The sequence below is a fragment of the Chelon labrosus genome (assembly GCF_963514085.1).
Source record: "Chelon labrosus genome assembly, chromosome: 11".
In the NCBI taxonomy this organism is placed as follows: domain Eukaryota; kingdom Metazoa; phylum Chordata; class Actinopteri; order Mugiliformes; family Mugilidae; genus Chelon; species Chelon labrosus.
In genome coordinates, this window is record NC_140344.1 from 24718738 (window position 1) to 24737130 (window position 18393).

Genomic DNA, 18393 nt, shown 5'->3' on the forward strand with positions numbered 1-18393 from the left:
AATTTTTAACTGCACGTGTGAAATGAATTATGGCATGGTCTATAATTAGAAGTAGTGTACGATGACAGTCACAGCTGGAAGGGAACAGTCGGCAAAGCCCAGGGTTTGAAACCTTTTAAGAGTATAACCCTTTAACATCTTTTTTTCATCAGAGAACATCATGCAAGTCAAGTGCTTTTGCCCATTTTTTTCAGAACACCTGTAACTCAACATCTCGCAGTTATTTACAATTTACTGCACGTTTTAAGTGTAATATTCTTCCGGGATAGGCGCAAGTGAAATTACCATAATGACACCATATTGGTTGCAAAGCGCAATGTGTCAGCTTTCAGGAACCGTTGGAAGTTTTCAGATGCAACTGATGTAATTATGGTAACTGAAATTGCGCTTGTGCAAACGTGCCGACACATACGGGTTTTAAGAATCCATCTCTCGTCATAAAAGCTCAGTCACTTCCTGGATATATTGTGGGGTATGCAAACAAACCTGCTGCAAACAGCCATTTAATCCAGCTGACTGGAAAGTAGTGCCACCAGTTAACCAGTGTAGACAATGAACTGAATGACATTAGAACTCATCAGCCATAACACATATTAAAACAAATCATAGGCATTGCATTTCTGTTGCATATAAAAGTTAAGCATGGTATTATTTTAAATTATTTAAGACTGCATTTTATTAGCATCTAAAGTGTAAAACTCAAACTAAGGCCTACTGCAACACCTGGTTATTTTCCATCATCATGTCTTGTAGTCCTGAAAGAACACAGATACGGCTGCAGTTTGAATGCTTTATTTCCTGTATGTATGCATACTGCAGTTAAGTAGCAAGAACTAAAGGCAAACTAGAAAGGACTACAAAATACAACACATGGACCAATACATTTACAAAACATTCAAAATGTTACAAAATGGGCTGTATTGGTCCTTCTATTGTTCTTCAATTTGGGTCTTTATACAAATTGTCAAGATAACGATGTTGCCATCACTTTGCACAATTTTACAAGTGCCAGGGAGAGACTTCCAGAGCCAGTTTCAAATGGGCAACCCATCAGCAAACTGCCTCTGACACACCAGGAGCTGAACCCCTCCCACCCCACCTCGGAGACTTAACTACATCTTTCTGTCCCACTCGGGGATAAAAAGAAATCAAATGAAAGTAGCAGGCAGCTTTTTTTCTATCATTCAGCCTTTTGAAAGCAACAAAAAAAAAAAAGTCAGAAAACAAAAGATTTGTGTGGGAGGGAAGCAAACCAAGGACTTTGGTAGTGAGTGAAAATATGTTTAGATGTCTTTACATGTCAGGATACATTTTTATTGACATGTGCACCGTTCTCCACGTGTCTACTTCCCTGTTCTCCCTTTTTTTTTTTTCAATATTTACATCAAAGAGTCAAAAAAGTATATTAAACAGCATGTCACAATTCAACCTCCATCTTAATTCAGCCCCAAAGGGGTAAACAAAAATCGAACTCTTTAGATCCATGAGCAGTAGTCCTTTCATCCGTATTTCAAATGACTGCTTGCCAGTTTATCCAGTGCCAACAGTAAAGAGGGAGAGGTGTGTGTGGTGGTGGGGGGTGGGTCAAGGCCACGGCATCTTTCCCGAGGGCTACGAGCTGGCTGGTGCACAGGCTAGCTGGCACCGGTGCCCTCCATCACCTGCTGGGCCTGCTTCTGTCCCATGCAGCACTGAGCTACTGACTGGAACAGCCTGAGGACAGACAGAAGGGAAGATGTCAACATCTGTTTAACAGAACTGCTGGAATACAAAGCGATTTATCATCATTGTCCTCAAATTCTCCCCGAAACAGTCATTTTAATGAGCCTACAAGCATTAATGGGAACCTACTTTTCAATCTCAGGGGCACAGTGCACAAAGTCGTGGCTCCAGAACTTGAAGGCAGGGTTCTTGATCAGCTCTATGAACGTGATGAGGAGACCCCACGGGTGAGGCCTGTTCACAATCAGCCTCTCCAACAGAACCCTGGAAGACGAGGAGAAAGCTTTCACTAACGGCGCTTGTATTAACTCCACCTCACACAAGTGGCAGCGAGCTCAGATCAGATCGTCTCACCTGGTGATCTGCTCCTGGATGGCCTCGGTGTTGGCCTCAGCAAACAGATACAGCATGGTGCAGCTGAAGTAGTGAGTGTGGCTGTTGGGGTAGCGGAGCTGATTGGCAATCGCATTCAAGAACAGGTAACGCCCTGGAAAGACATGAAGCCACATACCTGATTAGAGTGCTCTGGAACAGATGTTCAATGGTATTCAGGGTAACACTAGAAACATGAAGGTTTCTATTGGCTTTTCAGAAGTTTATATTAAATTAACACTTGCACATCCACAAACAACTCAAGGACAATACATGTAACGTTAAACTGTATAGATGTCGTGGGATGCTGATGTTTTTACTCAGTTGAAACATTTCCTCATGCTTTTTGATAGAAGCTGGTGGTTTTAATGCTCCTGCCTTACCCTCAGTGTCCAGGTCCACAGCCAGGTTCTGGAAGATGTCCATGTGTGCAGAGTGGGTGATGGTGCTCATGGAGGGAGTGCTGCCCTTGTTGTGGATGTGAGCAATTGCCTGTGTGCCTACATACAACACCAGAGCATTGATCAGCTGGATGTTGTAGCGGTTTCCTGGTTCATTAGACACCTGGGAGACAAAGAGAGACCAAATTAACATAAAAAGGATATATATATATTTTTTTGTCTTTATTATACTACACCCAGTAACTTAACCTAGATGGACACTGGTCGTACCTGCAGGTTACTGCGCAGCTCAGACAGGAAAGTGACAGGTGAGCGTGTCTTCAGGTATGAATCCAGATCCTTCTTGAACTGAGAAGGCATGACGCCTGTGAAGTTGGTGAGGATCCGGGGAGCAATGTTGATCTCACTCAGCATGTCCACCTGCAGCAGAGATCAGATTTATTGCATTGTCTTCAATAGAAACCAACTCAGACTCCATCTGTACAGAGTGAGTCACAATGAACAATGTTCCGAGTGTGTCTACCTTCAGATTGGGTGTGAAAGGGTCGGGAAGCCTCATGTTGCGTGGAAAGGCACTGAGGATGAGGTTGCGGAGCTGGATGCAGTTGGGTGGGATAACATCACAGAAGCCATAATGGTAATCACACAGGAACTCTGGGAAGTCATGCAGCAGGACCAGCAGCACTCGCAGTGTGCCCTTTACAGCCAGTAAGGGAAAAAATCAACAGAAAAGCAAGATTAGTTCCTTCTCACTAATATTAACTCATTTAGTTATGATACTGAAACTGGCTGATCAAAATAAAGTATCACAATATATTGCTGCTGAAGATGACAGCCCAAGTTTGAAGTTATAACAGAAATATCACTGTGTAATCACCTTGTAGAGGATTTGCATAGGTTTGTTGAGCTCTACATTCCTCAGGAACGGGGCTAAGTACTTGAAGAGATCAATCAGCAGCTGTGCGTACATGGGCCAGCCCTGGAAGACAACATCAGTCCATTTTCAGAAACCATCAATATCATAAACGAACTCCAACATTTGCCTATGAGCAAGAGTGAATTTCAGTGGTTTACAGTTGCTGAATACCTTCTGCTGTGGTGTGTGTGCAAGCATCCTGGCAATGAAGATGCGATGGGAGATGAGCTCCAGCCAAGCGTACACAAAGCCAGGTGCCTTGGTGGGTCTCAGAATGTGAAAGGTATTGCTGCAGGTGAATCATAGGGACAAAAAAAATATTTAAAATCATCTTCGTTTTGAGGAGCACTGGATGAGCATTCTCCATTGTACAATTTAGCCGACTTCAGATTAAATGATGACCTACCAGAAGGCAGTGAGTGTCTGGAAGTTAATGGTCTCCAGGACGTGTTCGGGAGCATTGAGCTCCAACAGCAGCATGATGAAAATGCGGTGGTACGGCAGCTGTTGGAATTCAGTCTGACGGACATCGTGGTCCTGGATTAACACTCCCACTACAATACCCAGCACCTAGAAGAACACAGAACACATCAGAATTAAGAAAATCGCCTCCAATTTTTCCACACAGTGGCACTGACTTTATGTCTCTATCACAAACAACACATTCTTGATCTACCTTGTTGAGGAGATTGATCTTTGTCACTGTGTTGGTGGCCTCTCCAGAGTGTTTGACCAGCAGCGCTATGAGCCTAACAAAGGCATCCAGGTTGTGGTAGCACTTGGCTCTGATGATGGCGGCACTGGCTGCTGGGTTGTGCTGTTGTTCAGCCTGCGCCCGATAGCTTATCTCCACACACATTTCTGTGCACAGCCGGAAGAACCGAGTGATCAGGTCATCCGTCTTCAGGATGCCCTGCTGGTGCATCTGGAGAAAGACAAGAGGAATGATGTGAGGAACAATTGTAGAGAGTTTTGTTCAGTTAGACTTGACTGATAAGTGATTGTTTACCTGGCCAACAAAGGCAGAGAAAGCTTTGGTGCTATCCCTGCCAGCAGCAGCTGAGTGATACAAGTTGACCCATTCCCTCAGGAGGTACTCTGCCTTCTCCCTCAGGCCCGGAGGATCATCATATTCTGAAGCCTGTGAAATCCCAGAGTGCATCATGAAGTTAGGTCCACCATGGGCCCGGTCAATCATGGCTTCATAGTTGGAGCGAACGACATCCATCAGCTGGGGTAGCCTGTGGTAGAGGAGTAAAGGTATGTGGTTAGTTTTCTAATCAAAGCAAAGGCTAGTAGCAGAACATTTTTAACATTGTAGTGGTTCTTTACCCCTCAGGTGCGTTGGCTCTGGAGTGTGCACAGGTTCTCATTAAAGTCTCAATTGTGTGGAAGAGGTCAGCTTCTGTGACATGGCTCACACTGCGTTCATCTACCAGCAGCAGCTTCACCAGCTGCATGGCAAATGCAACTGCCATGTAGTGCAATCCGTTTTCCATCGACTGAAAGAAAAACAAAGCCAATTTAATAACGAGCGGAAATTTTATGCAGGAAAACAAAATGCCTATGAACCACCATTGTTGTTTTTATACTGAAAGTGGATGTGTTGAACAGAAACAAATTAAAGTCACAAACTAGCAAGTGGCTGTGTGTACCTGTGCCAGGTGCAGGTCATACTGCTGCATATTCACAAGATTGTTCCTGATCAGAAGCTCCACTGCCTCCACGTTGTATTTATATTCATCACGGCATTCAATCAGACACCTGTCGACACAAACACAGCACGCAATTCAATAAAAAAAAAAAAAAACACATACATTTTAAATGTTAATTTTTTGCCTAGTGGTTAAACATAGTGGTTAGTCAAGTCAAAGTGGTTAAAGACAGCATTTTAAGTATTCAATACCGCCATGCTCACCTGGTGATCTGCTTATTGCACCACTGTGGTCCATAGGCACGTCCATCCTGTAGGGCTTTAAGCACCAGCAGGTGGCACTCCCTGTACCGAAGCAGCAAGTCGGCATCAGCCCCACTTGTAGCATCCAGAAGACCTTCCACAGCCTGGAAAAAAAGAGATGTGAACTTTAGTAAAAAGGAGATTATTCTGAGTTTCCTTCACATTGATTCTAAAGACTGAAGTCCTGAACACTGAGACAGGGTATCACCACAAATGGCTGGAAGACAGTTAGCTACCTGAAAATTAGCAGTGAAGTTAACCATACCTTCTGCAGTAGGCCGAGTGCAGCAATGCCATCCCTGGAGTTTCTAGCCAAAGCCACAGCTTCCAGCAGACTACGCAGGGCCTGGGTCAGCGGATTCATGGCGAGGGCTGGAGGGATAGCATGAAGATGCTGCTCCAAGTCTGCCATGCACTTATCGTAGATCTGAGCCACGTCATCTGTGGCCCATGCCTGTTGCTGAGATACGGAAAAGGAGCCAAATCATGTGGGTTAAAAACAGTAACACAAATTTCCTGACATTAACTGGAAAAACATTTAGTTGCGTCATATGTTTCTGAATTGTGCAATTGCAATTAGGTTTGGTACGGTTTGTTTTGGTAATCACAAGAAATAAAATTACCTTCATGGGCTGAGCCAAGAAACCAGTGGGCTGGGAGAGGTCATTGCTTGGCAAGAAACCTGGAACGTTCCTGGCAAACTCCTCATACACAGCCAGTTGCTTAGGGTCCACTCCTCCCACCTGCAACACACACACATACATTAATACACAGCTGCAGTAACTAAGGCAAGAGTTAATCATGACTTGTTTTCAGCTCCAACTAACACTTTTTGGATTATAACCGTCTTTCTTATCATTTCCATGCCATATCATACCTTAAGTCTGATCTGCTCAGGCATACGTTCAGCCTGGTAAGTCAGCACAACTGGATCACAATAGCGACGTCCCTCTTGGCGTGCATGCTTCCTCAGCTCAAACTCCTTTAAGAACAGAGACATAATTAAGTGAATGCATAATAAAATATGAAAAACATGCATTAAAAATACCTATCAATTAGAGGTACTCCAGTAACAACTTTTAACAAACCTGTAATAAAAATTCTAATCACCCAATCATGAGTGGTGTAGTAGTTATAAATAGCAGAAACACTTAACTGCGAGTCCATTTACATTTACCAAGGGATCTATTTACTGCACTCTGTAAAAGTGATTTCATGCTGTGGCGACTCTAGCCATAACTGATGCATCTTAAATGCATTTATATTTACAGCCTTTGAGCCAGTCTTCTTAAAAGTCTCACCGTGGCTAGTCTCTTGTCCATCTCAGGGCCAGCCTTCTCCACAGCAGTTTTCTGAATGAAGCAGCAAGCTAATTCACAGTTGTCTTGAGCAATCCTGGCTGCAGCTTCTTCCATCATTTCCCTCTGTTGGGGGGTTGGTGCCTGAGAAAAGTAACAAGTTAGACAAGCAGTGATACATCTATCAGATACACTCAAGTGTGTGTGTGTGTAGGGGAAGAATGTAGTTTTTGGTGTTGTGCAGACTATTTTAACGACAGTTCTCTCCTTTCTTGTATACAACACTTGTAATTAAAAACATAAGCCCTTAATGCTTCAGCTTACCCTAAGCGCAGCAGCAAAGCTATTCTTAAGGTTGGTGGCAATGCTCATGAGCAGAGGCTCGCGGCAGGTGATCATGGCCATGCCAGCAGTCAAGTTTCTCATCATATGGTGGGCAGCCACACGCATGCGGGATTCCTCCGAATCCAGGGCAAAGTCCTTCCTGATGATCTGCTCACAGGTTGTCATTGCAATTTTGATAGAGCGATCAACCACTGGGTGCACAAGCTCCTGGACTGCTCGCTCCACTGACTGCCGCACACACTGCTTCAGCTGAGGATGAGCCTGTAGCAGTGGGATCTGAAGGGGAACAGAAGAAAATGAAGTAAATAAACATATTTCAATAGAAGATGACGCAATGTGTAGCTTAACCCTCGTGCTACCTTTGGGGTATCTGGGACCCCAGGCAAATGGACAGATAGATAGAGATCACTTAAAAGGGTAGCACGAGGGTTAAGAGGAGAACTGAATTAATATACCTGCCAGTGGTTTACAAGGACCAAACTGGCATTCATTTTCTTCTGCCAAACTCATCAAGGTCCCTCAGAAACTGAACAAGTGCACCAACTACATGCACACTAGAAAGGTAAACTGGACACATGTACTGTGATCCATATCTTTGGGCTTACTTATGTCAAGAGTTTGTACACTACTTGCTGTCAGGCAGTCAACATCATGTTGCATGCGTGGAAGCCCTTCATCTATGCATACTTCCAATTATAGTGTGTACAGAATTGTTCGCATGCATACAGCTGTCCCCACACAAGGACACCGTGAACCGGCCCCCATACTTACATTGACGTTTATATTGATGTGTGGAACCAGGCCTGCCAAGGCATACACATTGATGTCATGGTAACTGAACTGTGGAGTTGGGGGCCCGGTGGTTGTGCAAGTGGTGGTGGTGGCAGCTGGTGTTGAGGGAGGAGCTGCAAATGGAACAAAGTCTCCTGTTGGTCACAAAAGGCTAATTTGATTAAAATCAGATGAAAAGGCAGATTATTCATACATTTACAAAGTGCAAGCATACAAATAAAAAAATTAAAATAAAAAAAACAAGCAATACAAGCGTTTTAGGGTAATGTGGAAAAGGGGCATTTTGCAAAGTTAAAATGAATGCTGTAATAACCATAAAATCCTTTTGAGGATTGTGATATCTGATATTATTTAGTTCATGTTTTAAGTCAAATCTAATAAAGATCAACTGATTACAAAGCCCCCCTCTCTAAAACTACTTGATTCAGATGTTAAAATAAACTTAACCATGGCCAAACACATATCTCCCTCACTTAGGACAAGGCAGAGAGAGAAACAATATTTGTTAACTTGAATAAAGAAACAGTTATTTCAGTATTACTATTTATAATATGAATACTATAAAATGTTTATATAGAGCAATCACCTGTTGTAGAAACCGGCAGCATCTCCTCTGGAGGCTTTGTCTCTTTCTTTGGCGCAGACAGCTGCTCCTCTAGAGTCTTCAGCTTTTCTTTGTCTTTCAGCAGATTTCCTGGCTTCAGGTCGTTGATGTCCAGAGACAAGTTCTTACAAAGAACTTCAATCTCAAACTTCAAATTTAACTGGAATAAACAAGAGCAGAATGTTAGCTACAATTATACTTTCATTTATTTTTTGTTTGCATTTGTAAACGACAACATGCTCAGAACTGGATTATCTAGTAGTTATTGGTAAGAATATTTACATCATTGTAAGTAACAAGATCAATGCTGATCTGTCATCAGACTTTTAGAGTTTTTCAGTGGATATAAAGTGTACTCTTACCTTGAGGTCATGTTCCTGATGCAGCTCAGCGAGAACATTCATGATCGCCATGGTCCAGGGATTCTGGGGCCTGAAAACCTACAGCATCAAACAAAAACAATGAATAAACCGAGGAATGTCTCACTTTAATGTGCTATAATATGGCCACTATCCCACTGTTTTTAGAGCTAGAACATTTTAAACTGGGCAGTGGTAAAGGGTAGAGTTAAGAAATCTACATCTCGTTTGCTCACCATACTACGTAGACTAGATTCCAAAACCTTGGCCACAAAAGGAACCACATAAAGTAGTTCCTGCTGGCCTTTCACATAGGCTTCCAGCAGCAGAGACTTGACTTCTAGATCCTTAGAAAAGAAGAAAAATAATGATCAACTATAAAGCAGAAGAACCACCACACAATATTACAACAGAATGAACAACATAGAATCCAGCTCTTACTGTATAGAGGATAGGCTTGTTTTTGGCCAGTGTAATCATGCCCAACCAGTGGCCCAGGTTCTTCAGCAGGGAGCGATCGGAGAAATTGGCAGCTGCCTTGTCCGAGGTCAAAAGCACCTGGGAAAAAAAGATATATCAGAGAGGAGCGTTAGTATTTTACTTATTTCAACGGGGTTGGAACACTTACTTAGGCAAAACACTCAGGGATATCAAATTTACATCAGGCCCCAAACAAGAAAAGAATGAAACTCTTCATGCTCTGAAGCTGTCATCTTCTCTACCAAAATGTTACCTTGATGTTCCGGTAAGTTTCACTGAGAACCATCTTGACAAACTCTGGGTTCTTGAGTGTGTCCAGAAAGTTGGAGTATAGACTGTGGAAGTTGGGTTCGATGCTGACACGCTTCATCACCAGGTACTGAGATACCCAGGGCATAAACTCATCTTTCACTGTCTCTTTCAGCTCCTCGACCTGACAAAAGAAATTTTTAAATTTTAAAAAGCACATTCCGATAGTAAGATTCTTCAGATACAGTAACGTTTTGCCTGTTTGTGTTTACCTTCTGCGTCATGTTGGACTGAGAAAGGTTGTTGAAGATAAAAGCAATCTTCTCCTGGACATTCTCGGGAGGCTCCACAATCCTTTCTGTTTGGTCAGTGGCCACTAGCAGAGTGTCGATGTTGGTAGTGTTTATGGAAGGCTGAGGCAAGAACAAGGACAATTACACAATGTACATAACTGTAAACATTGGAGAATGTACAGTCATCAATAAAGAGAAACTCACAGGCACATCCTTCTTGAAGCTGCTGGGTGTTGGTCTTGCAATGGTGCTCGTCTTGGTTGCCGTGGTTGCAGTCGTGGTGGTGGTGACAAGGGTGCTGGGCTGTCCTGGCTGCGGGGCTTTGAGGCCTGCTGGTTGCTGCGACTGGGCCTGGGCTTGAACTTGTGCCAGTGCCAAACTGCCAGGTGTGGTGATGGAACCCTGCATCTTCACCGGAGGGTCCCGTGACTGTTGGCCATACTCGATATACTGCACACACAGGATATTTAAATGTGCAGAGCGAGAGATTTAAGTTATCTGAATTCAAGATCCCCTCTCTGTGTCAAGAGATGGGGCAAAGAAAGACATTATGAATGATGAACAAATATGATAAATTAAGGAAACCTGATTACCTCTTGTAAATGATGGGGGAATTGCAAGAAGTGAGCAATTGAAGCCAGGTGTTGACAATATTGAGGATAGTCTTTAAGTCTAGAAATACAAAATACAAAAGATATGTCAGCTTGACTCATAAAAACAAAAGGACTACTACATTAATTCCTATTCAGTCACAGTTCAGTACCTGTTTTTGAACCTATCTAGGGCAGCAATGCCAAAGTAATACATTTTGGATCCAAATGGTTTTCTTAAGGCTTCAAGAACATATCGGAGGGCCAAACCCAGGGCCATGTAGGTGACGAGACCCTTCTCGATAATGCCACCAAAAAGGCAAGCAGTGATGTGCAGCTCCTTGTCTGGGTACTGGGGGAAGAATCTGTATTCTTCAAACAAGTTCCGCAGCATGCAGTTGAACACCTCTCGTTCTCGCTTGATGGTGGAATCCTTGAACCTTTGCAACATCTCCAGTACCTGAAAGGGGGCAATAGTGTTGTGTGAATTTGAAGAGCAGCAACAGTGTTTCGTAAACTATTCAACAGCTCCAACAATGCTGGTAAATATATTTGTAATGTGGCAGAAAACCAGGAAATCATGTCACTCCTTACTTCATCGACAGACATAGTTGGGTGAGGTGGGTGGTTGTAGATGCGCTGGAAGTAACTGTTTGCTTCGTCATCTATCTCCTTGCTAAAGTGCTGGTTTGCCTCGGGCCACACCTGAGAAAGGTCAGCTGGGAGAAGAGTAGAAAGCCATTATTATGTTTCATCTTAATGTTGCAACCCAACACTGGTGGAGCATAGGCCAAGTAATTCAAATAATAGTGAAAATCATGCGATTCATGAAGCATCAAAAAGGTCTTACAGAGTACATACACATTAAGAGAGTTCAATATCTTTATCTTTGTTCAGGTTTCCACCCACACTAAAAAAAACTTTTCTTCTCTAACCAAAACAGAGCTTATCCTAAAAGACCTCTAGAGTCTTCCAGTCAGAGCAAGCTTCCAAAATCTAAAATCCCCAGCTTCTGTGTGTATTAGGTAAACAGAACAGTTACATAACAATAACCTAATTCAGTGTGGAATAGATAACAAGTTCAAACAATCATTAGTGACTTGATTTTAATTTTGAGGACAGCTATGCGGTGTATTCGGCTATATTGTCATTTAAAATGAACAGTGAAAATGGAGTCGGGGTTCATTTCCAAGGTGAAATGAGGGTGAAGATTTGTATTTTTCATGCAGTTTCGTTCAGAGGTCTATATAAAATCAACCTGGATGCTGTGATGTGGACACAAAATAAATCTTAGAATTTAGATGGCTTACTGTAGAATCAGTCTAAATGATCAAGTCAGGCTAGAGCTCTGTTTGATGCTTCAAGGTAGCAAAATCACATTAAAGTGGGGCTGTCAGCATAAGCAGACAAGGAATGGAAGACTGATCTGTATTTCCTCTAAGATTAACAAAGCTTTAAATTGTATGACGTGAAATAACAAAAGACGGTTAAGTCACGTAATGATTAAAATCTTAAATTTGAATGCGTCTTTTACTGGTCAAGGTAAGGATTTGGAAAGTTCGTTGGTGCATTAGAAATCAATATGCAAATCAAAATGAAATTTGTTTTTCACTGTAGAGGAAATACAGTGCTGAGCAGCGCAGGGCGGGGCTCTCAGTCACACCACTACCACCACCACTTACAGGCCTTCATCTTACTCTGCTGAAAGGTAGGTGGGTTCAGGCCTGGTGTGCTCATCTTCCTGGTGCCAAAAGGGTCAGTGTTTACTGATGGCATCCCCAGACTAGAGCCTATGCCAGAGCCGATGCCGGAGCCCAAGGGACCTGGGAAAAAACATTTCAATCATTTTATTAGACATCAAATTTCACCTTTTGAACTACTACCCTTTGTACTCTGAACTTGGTTCCATTTAATGTGAATATGTGATCTTAAATGTGTTCTGTGAAATTTAGCCTGCGTAAAATGTTTACTAGAATTATTTACATCTACATAGAGTAGAACTAAAACTAATCCTCCTTGCCTTATATCTCACTGATGTGAAGAGTAATGTAGTGTGAATATGTTTGTATTTGAAGAAAATAAAATAGCATAGTACCAGAGTCCATACCAGGGAGCTGTGAGGCGAGGCTGCCAATGCCCCCAAATGGTGTGCTGGGATTAGGGTTAGAGAGTGGTGGAAAGGCCTTTGCCGGGGACTGGGGATTACTGAAAGCTGAACTCAGTGAGGTTGGGAAGCCCTGCATGCTCGAAGTATGTGAGGTTCCTGTACCACCCAGGTTTAAAGAACCCATGCCAGTAAGAGGATCCATCTAGACCAAAGAAGACAATTAGACAGGGATGGGTCAGGTGTCAATGCTACACACGAGGAGCAATAAATATAAATTATAAGTATAAATCACGACAGAGCAAAATTAACGATACATTGCATTTATTATTAATAAATATGCTGCGATATATAGTTTGATTTTGCTGTCCCTTCTTTCAAACATGAAAAGACATTTCAAAGTTTGTCAGCAGAGGCATGATGTGACATTCATGTGACTGTACCTGTACAGGTGAGATTGCATCCAGGCTGCTGGTGCTTGGGGCACGTGCCTTTGACATTACCCCTGGTGGTGGCTGCCGGGCTTTGTTCATCACATTGCTGCAGTTGGCAACCATGGTCAAGATGGTCTCCGACAACTCCTGGGACACATTCCTGAGGAGAAAAAACAAAACGGAATGGTAAGAGTGGCAAGTGTTCATCATAGTATAGTTGTAAACTACGCATTTTCAAGACTGGTGGACTTATAAATGTTGGGAACAAGACCGACAAGCATTTGTTCATTTTGTTCATTGAAAAGTAAGAGGCAAATTAAGTCTTCAGTAATCAAGCTTGACAGATTCTCACCCAGCACAGGACTGCAAGCAAGCCAGCATGGTGGCCAAAGTCTCTGGGGGCAGCTGGGCGCTTTTGGGCTGGTCCTTGTCAGGGACCAGGCCCCCCATGATTGATGGGCAGCGCCTCTTCAGGAATGTCACACATGCCTGGATGAAAGGTTCCTGACAAAGGGAGACAAAATAAAAACTATTGTAAAACACAGCACTATAAGGGTCATATGTTCAACATACAATGCCTAAACATTCATCTATAACTGCACCTGGATCAATTTAAAGGCTTACCCCATGCTCTCTGATTTTGTCAGTCAGCCATTTATCAAGTTTGAGGTATTCACGGCGAGAGGCAAGTGCAGCAAGGTCAATAACAAAGGCAAATGGAGTACCATTCAGCAGCATCGATAGAGACTAGAGAAAAAATAATAATCACACATTGGGATTCATAAAACCTAAACTTACATTTAAGATTAAACACATTAAATAACCTGCCTTTGTTACCAAATATCACTACCCACTATTTAAAAACGGTTTGATTGCTGTACATTGCTGTAAATTCCCTGTCTGTTATTTGATTTATCCCCCTATCTTCTAGCAAGGCAACTCTACATATCCTTCAACATTATGGCTCAATGATTCCCATTTGGGTTGAAGGTTAAATTAATGGGTCTTCATCATTTCATTAAGACCACTACTTAGTTCAACAAACCTTTAAGTCCTGGGCCACGTCCAGGATGCGAGATAGCTTGGCCTGGTCATACTGCTCCCCTCTCATGTACCACTCAGCCATAGAATGCATAATTAGCTGGCGAATGGAAGGAGACTGTCCCTACGGAGAAAAAAACAAAACAAGTTTTATAAGAACCATTGCTTTGTTTTGTGTTTTGAATATGTAACCAGACTAACAACTAATTGTGAAAGTACAAAAGCAAAACTGAAAAAAACAAAACAAAAAAAAACACAATCTCTTGACTTAAAAACAAACAAGACCAACCTGTCCATGCCACGCGTAGTGCAGGATAATGGCAGAGTTGGGGTGGTTGCCCAGAAAAATGGGCATTAGGGTAGAGATGAGCTCATGGCGCAGTGTGTGCCAGGACGTGGAGATCTGCAGTAATGCCAGCACCAACATGTCTGGGCAGTGCTTGATCGGGAAGCTAAAGAGTTGCTTCACCTGCTCATACTGGCCCACCTCAGACAGCCTGAGCAGACTCTCCACCAGGTCCAGGCTTTTCCTGTGGCGTGGTAAGAGACACTCAGTCAAACACATAAGACCATCAGCAAAAAGTTACCATTTACAATATTTCAATGACATTTGTCAAATTTTGAGCTTCAGATTTGTTTTAGTAGCAATAGTTTTTATGTATGTGTAACAATATCGTCACATAAAATGTATGCAAATACAAGAATTACTACATATGAACAGCTGAATGGCATGCATGCAATAGCAGTTGACCGTTTTAAAACAAAGTCTGAAAATGACTATAATTTTCAGAAAGTTAATTATAAGTTAATTATAAGAAAGCTCTAATTGTATACCATGTGGCAATCTCCCGGTTGTCATCCTCTGGTGGGGCCTTAAGGATGTCAATGGCCACGGTGTGACAAGGGTAGTCAGCGAAGCAGAACACCTCTGGGTTCATCAGGGAGTGTTGAATGAATGACAACTGGAAAGAGAAAAATCAGTTAAATTTTTCAAAATGATACACAAAGCTCAACCTAAATCACGCACGCTGCGTCTACACAGAAATTATTTTCTATTTTACAGTTACACCAACAAGTCCTGTCAATTTTGTTGCTACACTTGAAACCTGAATGAGCAGATATCAGTCAGTTACCTGTCCCTCGGCGTGTTTCCATGGCCTATAGATGAGATCGACGGGGAAGACCTCCATGCCCAGCCCCCTCAGGATACCGTACACAACTATGTGCAGGCCTTTACTGTCCCGGATTATGAATCCTGGGTGGTCAAGTTCGTATGTCACCTCTTTGAAGTTCAGGTTAGGATTCTGGGATGGACGAGAAAAAAAAAAACAAAAAAAAACAAAAAACAAAAGCTGTGAAACTTTGGTCGCTATACAAAAACAGATTTTTACAACATTCAGTGTCTGGTTCATGATACACAACTTTACAAACATGATCCAAAAGTAATACGATAAAATGCTGGACATGAGAGCATAGAGCACTTTTTAATAATCCGGGTGTATTAAGGCATTGCAGATCATAAAAAGTATTAGGGTGGCGAGGGTGAAACGCCATCGAATTTTGAGCGATCCTTAAAGTGACACACTGACAGTTCACTCACCACTTCTTTGACGATGTCGATCAGGACCTCGACATTCCACGTGTGTGCCTGCGATCCATCGTTTTTATCCTTACCATCACTCCAGATACCACTCCCTGGAGCAGAGATGGACTGCAGGAGAAAACACAAAGGCATACAAAATTAAAACTCAGATGGATGTATAAAAAGATGCCCTTAAACGTCTGGCCCTTCCACCAAATTAAGCCCCTCACCTGCAGTGGGATGCCATCAGTTAGACCAGAGTGGGTACGAGCCATCATGCCAAGGACTCTGGCCACCTGGCTGGCTGTCACCTCTCTCACCCCATACTGCAGGATTATGTTTCTGCACTCGTCCAGACTGGAGAGACAAATAGGACAAAAAGGTCAGTGATGACTATGATCTCTTATATAATTCTTCCCATACTGATCATCAAATGAGAAATTCAGAAATACTATCAGGACAAGGACAGCATGGATCCAGATTTGTGAGTTAAATGGGTTCTGTCAATACAGCTTACAGCTTTCACATTACTTCACCTTCACTGACATTACATGTAAAACACTGGAGACACAAGTGCATAATAATTTGAATGACTTAGTGGCAGATGCAGCTCAAAAGACCAACTCACCTAGCACAGAAGCCATAGCCAACTTCTTGAATGAATTCTGCGAGAGAACTCTCCATCATCCTGGTCTTAGGTATCTCCCCCTGGTCTGGCAGGATCCTGTCCATGAGAATGTCCCGTTTTTCAGGGTACAGCAGTGGTGCGAGCACCACAGGGCAGCGCTCCTGGGGGAAATCTGAAACCCAACATACAACAAAAAAAATGTTGTGAATGATAACATTGAAAGAAACCTGGAATCAGTTTGACAAAATCATGTTTGCTCAATTATATTCATATTATTAACATTTTTAATAATTCTTCATACCTCGGCAAAGTGTCTTGAGGAAGGCGTCAATCTGCTCTTGCCCTACCCCACTGGCTCCCTTCTGGCCAAACAGTAGATGGGAGAGCAGTAGGTGTAATACCTCTATGGCAATGTCTTGGAAGCCACCTTCCTGGTTTCCTCCGAGATCTGCGTCGACGTATGAGCGCAGGAGGTCTGGAAGTTTCTGCTTGATGAACTGCGCAGCTGAGAAAGAGTTAAAAACGACAACTTAAGCCAATACAGACATACTTTTCAACAAGTTTGTCTATATAATGAGGACATGTATAAAACAACATTTTGACATTCCCTGCATTGGTATTAATAAAGAAGTCATCAATAATCATCACTTACAAAAACACTTTCAACTATGGCTAAATAATATGATATGGATAATGTTTAGTATGCTTCACTGGAACGTGTACTGCCATTTAAGGATTTCAGATTATTTTTCACACAGCTTTGGTAATGTTAGGCTCTACTAGACTCTACTTACCAAAACCGCGAAGGTCTGCGTTGTTTGAGTTGAGCAAAGCAAGGCCAAATATCACCTGGGAAATAAACAAACATCGTCACTCATGACTTATGTCTTCAGTCAATATTTATAAAGCATATACGTTGTCTCTTTCGGTCTTTAATGTAGCCTAAAGGTGTTTTTAGAGTACTGCGGGACCCAGAAGCTATAACTTACGCACACAGCCTGCACAGGTGCGAGCCATTTATACTTGTGCACTCATCAGTCTGTACAAGTCATCGTACTTCCTGCTTCACTTTCAACAACACGGACGGAAACTTTTACAGAAATTTCGCCAAACACGGGTCATACAAATGTTTGTATCCCTGAGCTTCCCCAGTTAACCTTTCCTCGATGTGTTCCATCTGTGTTGATCCAAAACGATTCAAAAATTGCGGAGATGGAGAAGCGTAGTTACATTTCTGGAGAGGTGCACATCAGTTACGGCACTATGGTCCGCGCACTGGCTGCGTATTGGTCTGTGCTGTCGCCATAGCTTCTGCGTCAACTCAACCCAGAAGGCTAAACCGCCTATAATGCAGAGCTAGCTTACCTCTTGGACCTTGTTGAGCTTTAGAACTTTACTCAGCTGAGTAAAAAGGTGGGCTGATGGCTTCAAACTCTGAAAGACAATTAATGTCAAACATTTTATGGAAGATGAAATGCCAACGAAGTCACAGCGCTTTTTTCTTTTTTCAAAATTCAGAAATGAGTAATTGTTTTTTTTTAATCAAGGTATTTATAAACTAAAACTGTATTAATTATGTTTTTATTGGTATCTTTGAAATGCTATCATAAGCTCCTTACCTTCTGGTAGTGCAAGGGATTGTCAACAGCGTAACACAGAGTAGAAATAAAGTTTGGCTTCGAGATCAGCGACACGCACTCCTGAATCAGAAACTGTGTCTTGGGCAAGTTGAAAAGCGAAACATACCGAGAAGACAAAATAAACAGAAGAGAAGCAGGTGAAGCTCAAGATTAGAAAACAGGTCAAGAAGCAATATGAAACAATAAGTGGAATTAAACCACTGACTACTCAACTGTGAAAATTATATCAACTAAGATAAATGTTTCCAGTGATGTTCTTTTGTTTCAAATCTAAATCTGACAGATGAAAAACTAACATTGCAAGAGGTTAACTGCTTTCAATGCAGAATAAAGCTGTATACATCTAATAACTTTTAAGCACAGTCTCCCTTTAGTATATACACTGTATTTTAGACTACACTTTCTCTCTTGGATACAGCCATAGTTTTAAAGAACTGGTCAATAAACAGACTAGTGAGGGGAACCACAGACTCATTGTAATGCACTGAAGATGATTGTTTGGCAATGTCTGTCGCTGACGAAGAAAATCTTTAAAAGGCAATTTTACTACTACAGCATTTTGGTTTTAGTTTTGACCAAATATGGC

General features: G+C 42.2%; 1 protein-coding gene across 6 annotated transcripts in view; it reads right to left on the reverse strand.

The window, feature by feature from the left end:
* Window positions 1-776: 776 nt before the first annotated feature.
* cnot1 (CCR4-NOT transcription complex, subunit 1) overlaps window positions 777-18393 on the reverse strand; it is a 21309-nt gene continuing 3692 nt past the window's right edge. The window contains exons 4-49 of one of the 6 annotated variants that reach the window (XM_084554927.1): window positions 17787-17879; window positions 17533-17601; window positions 16962-17016; window positions 16469-16672; window positions 16168-16339; window positions 15770-15896; window positions 15558-15668; window positions 15091-15261; window positions 14792-14919; window positions 14247-14487; window positions 13962-14081; window positions 13541-13663; window positions 13269-13420; window positions 12926-13076; window positions 12474-12687; window positions 12076-12201; window positions 10973-11097; window positions 10552-10838; window positions 10382-10460; window positions 9993-10247; window positions 9768-9908; window positions 9500-9679; window positions 9208-9324; window positions 9003-9113; window positions 8770-8847; window positions 8390-8567; window positions 7783-7937; window positions 6991-7287; window positions 6670-6810; window positions 6246-6350; window positions 5992-6111; window positions 5634-5828; window positions 5330-5472; window positions 5067-5175; window positions 4744-4913; window positions 4421-4652; window positions 4088-4336; window positions 3818-3981; window positions 3583-3700; window positions 3373-3474; window positions 3019-3192; window positions 2766-2915; window positions 2478-2658; window positions 2077-2209; window positions 1852-1986; window positions 777-1713 (exon numbers count right to left, since the gene is read on the reverse strand). In XM_084554927.1, the coding sequence (XP_084411053.1) occupies window positions 1635-1713; window positions 1852-1986; window positions 2077-2209; window positions 2478-2658; window positions 2766-2915; window positions 3019-3192; window positions 3373-3474; window positions 3583-3700; window positions 3818-3981; window positions 4088-4336; window positions 4421-4652; window positions 4744-4913; window positions 5067-5175; window positions 5330-5472; window positions 5634-5828; window positions 5992-6111; window positions 6246-6350; window positions 6670-6810; window positions 6991-7287; window positions 7783-7937; window positions 8390-8567; window positions 8770-8847; window positions 9003-9113; window positions 9208-9324; window positions 9500-9679; window positions 9768-9908; window positions 9993-10247; window positions 10382-10460; window positions 10552-10838; window positions 10973-11097; window positions 12076-12201; window positions 12474-12687; window positions 12926-13076; window positions 13269-13420; window positions 13541-13663; window positions 13962-14081; window positions 14247-14487; window positions 14792-14919; window positions 15091-15261; window positions 15558-15668; window positions 15770-15896; window positions 16168-16339; window positions 16469-16672; window positions 16962-17016; window positions 17533-17601; window positions 17787-17879 (6960 nt within the window). In that variant the 3' untranslated portion in view covers window positions 777-1634. Of the gene's footprint in view, window positions 1714-1851; window positions 1987-2076; window positions 2210-2477; window positions 2659-2765; window positions 2916-3018; window positions 3193-3372; window positions 3475-3582; window positions 3701-3817; window positions 3982-4087; window positions 4337-4420; window positions 4653-4743; window positions 4914-5066; window positions 5176-5329; window positions 5473-5633; window positions 5829-5991; window positions 6112-6245; window positions 6351-6669; window positions 6811-6990; window positions 7288-7782; window positions 7938-8389; window positions 8568-8769; window positions 8848-9002; window positions 9114-9207; window positions 9325-9499; window positions 9680-9767; window positions 9909-9992; window positions 10248-10381; window positions 10461-10551; window positions 10839-10972; window positions 11098-12075; window positions 12202-12473; window positions 12688-12925; window positions 13077-13268; window positions 13421-13540; window positions 13664-13961; window positions 14082-14246; window positions 14488-14791; window positions 14920-15090; window positions 15262-15557; window positions 15669-15769; window positions 15897-16167; window positions 16340-16468; window positions 16673-16961; window positions 17017-17532; window positions 17602-17786; window positions 17886-18393 lie in introns of all 6 variants that reach the window. The other 5 variants (XM_084554926.1, XM_084554924.1, XM_084554923.1 and 2 more) reach the window with 5 other exon arrangements.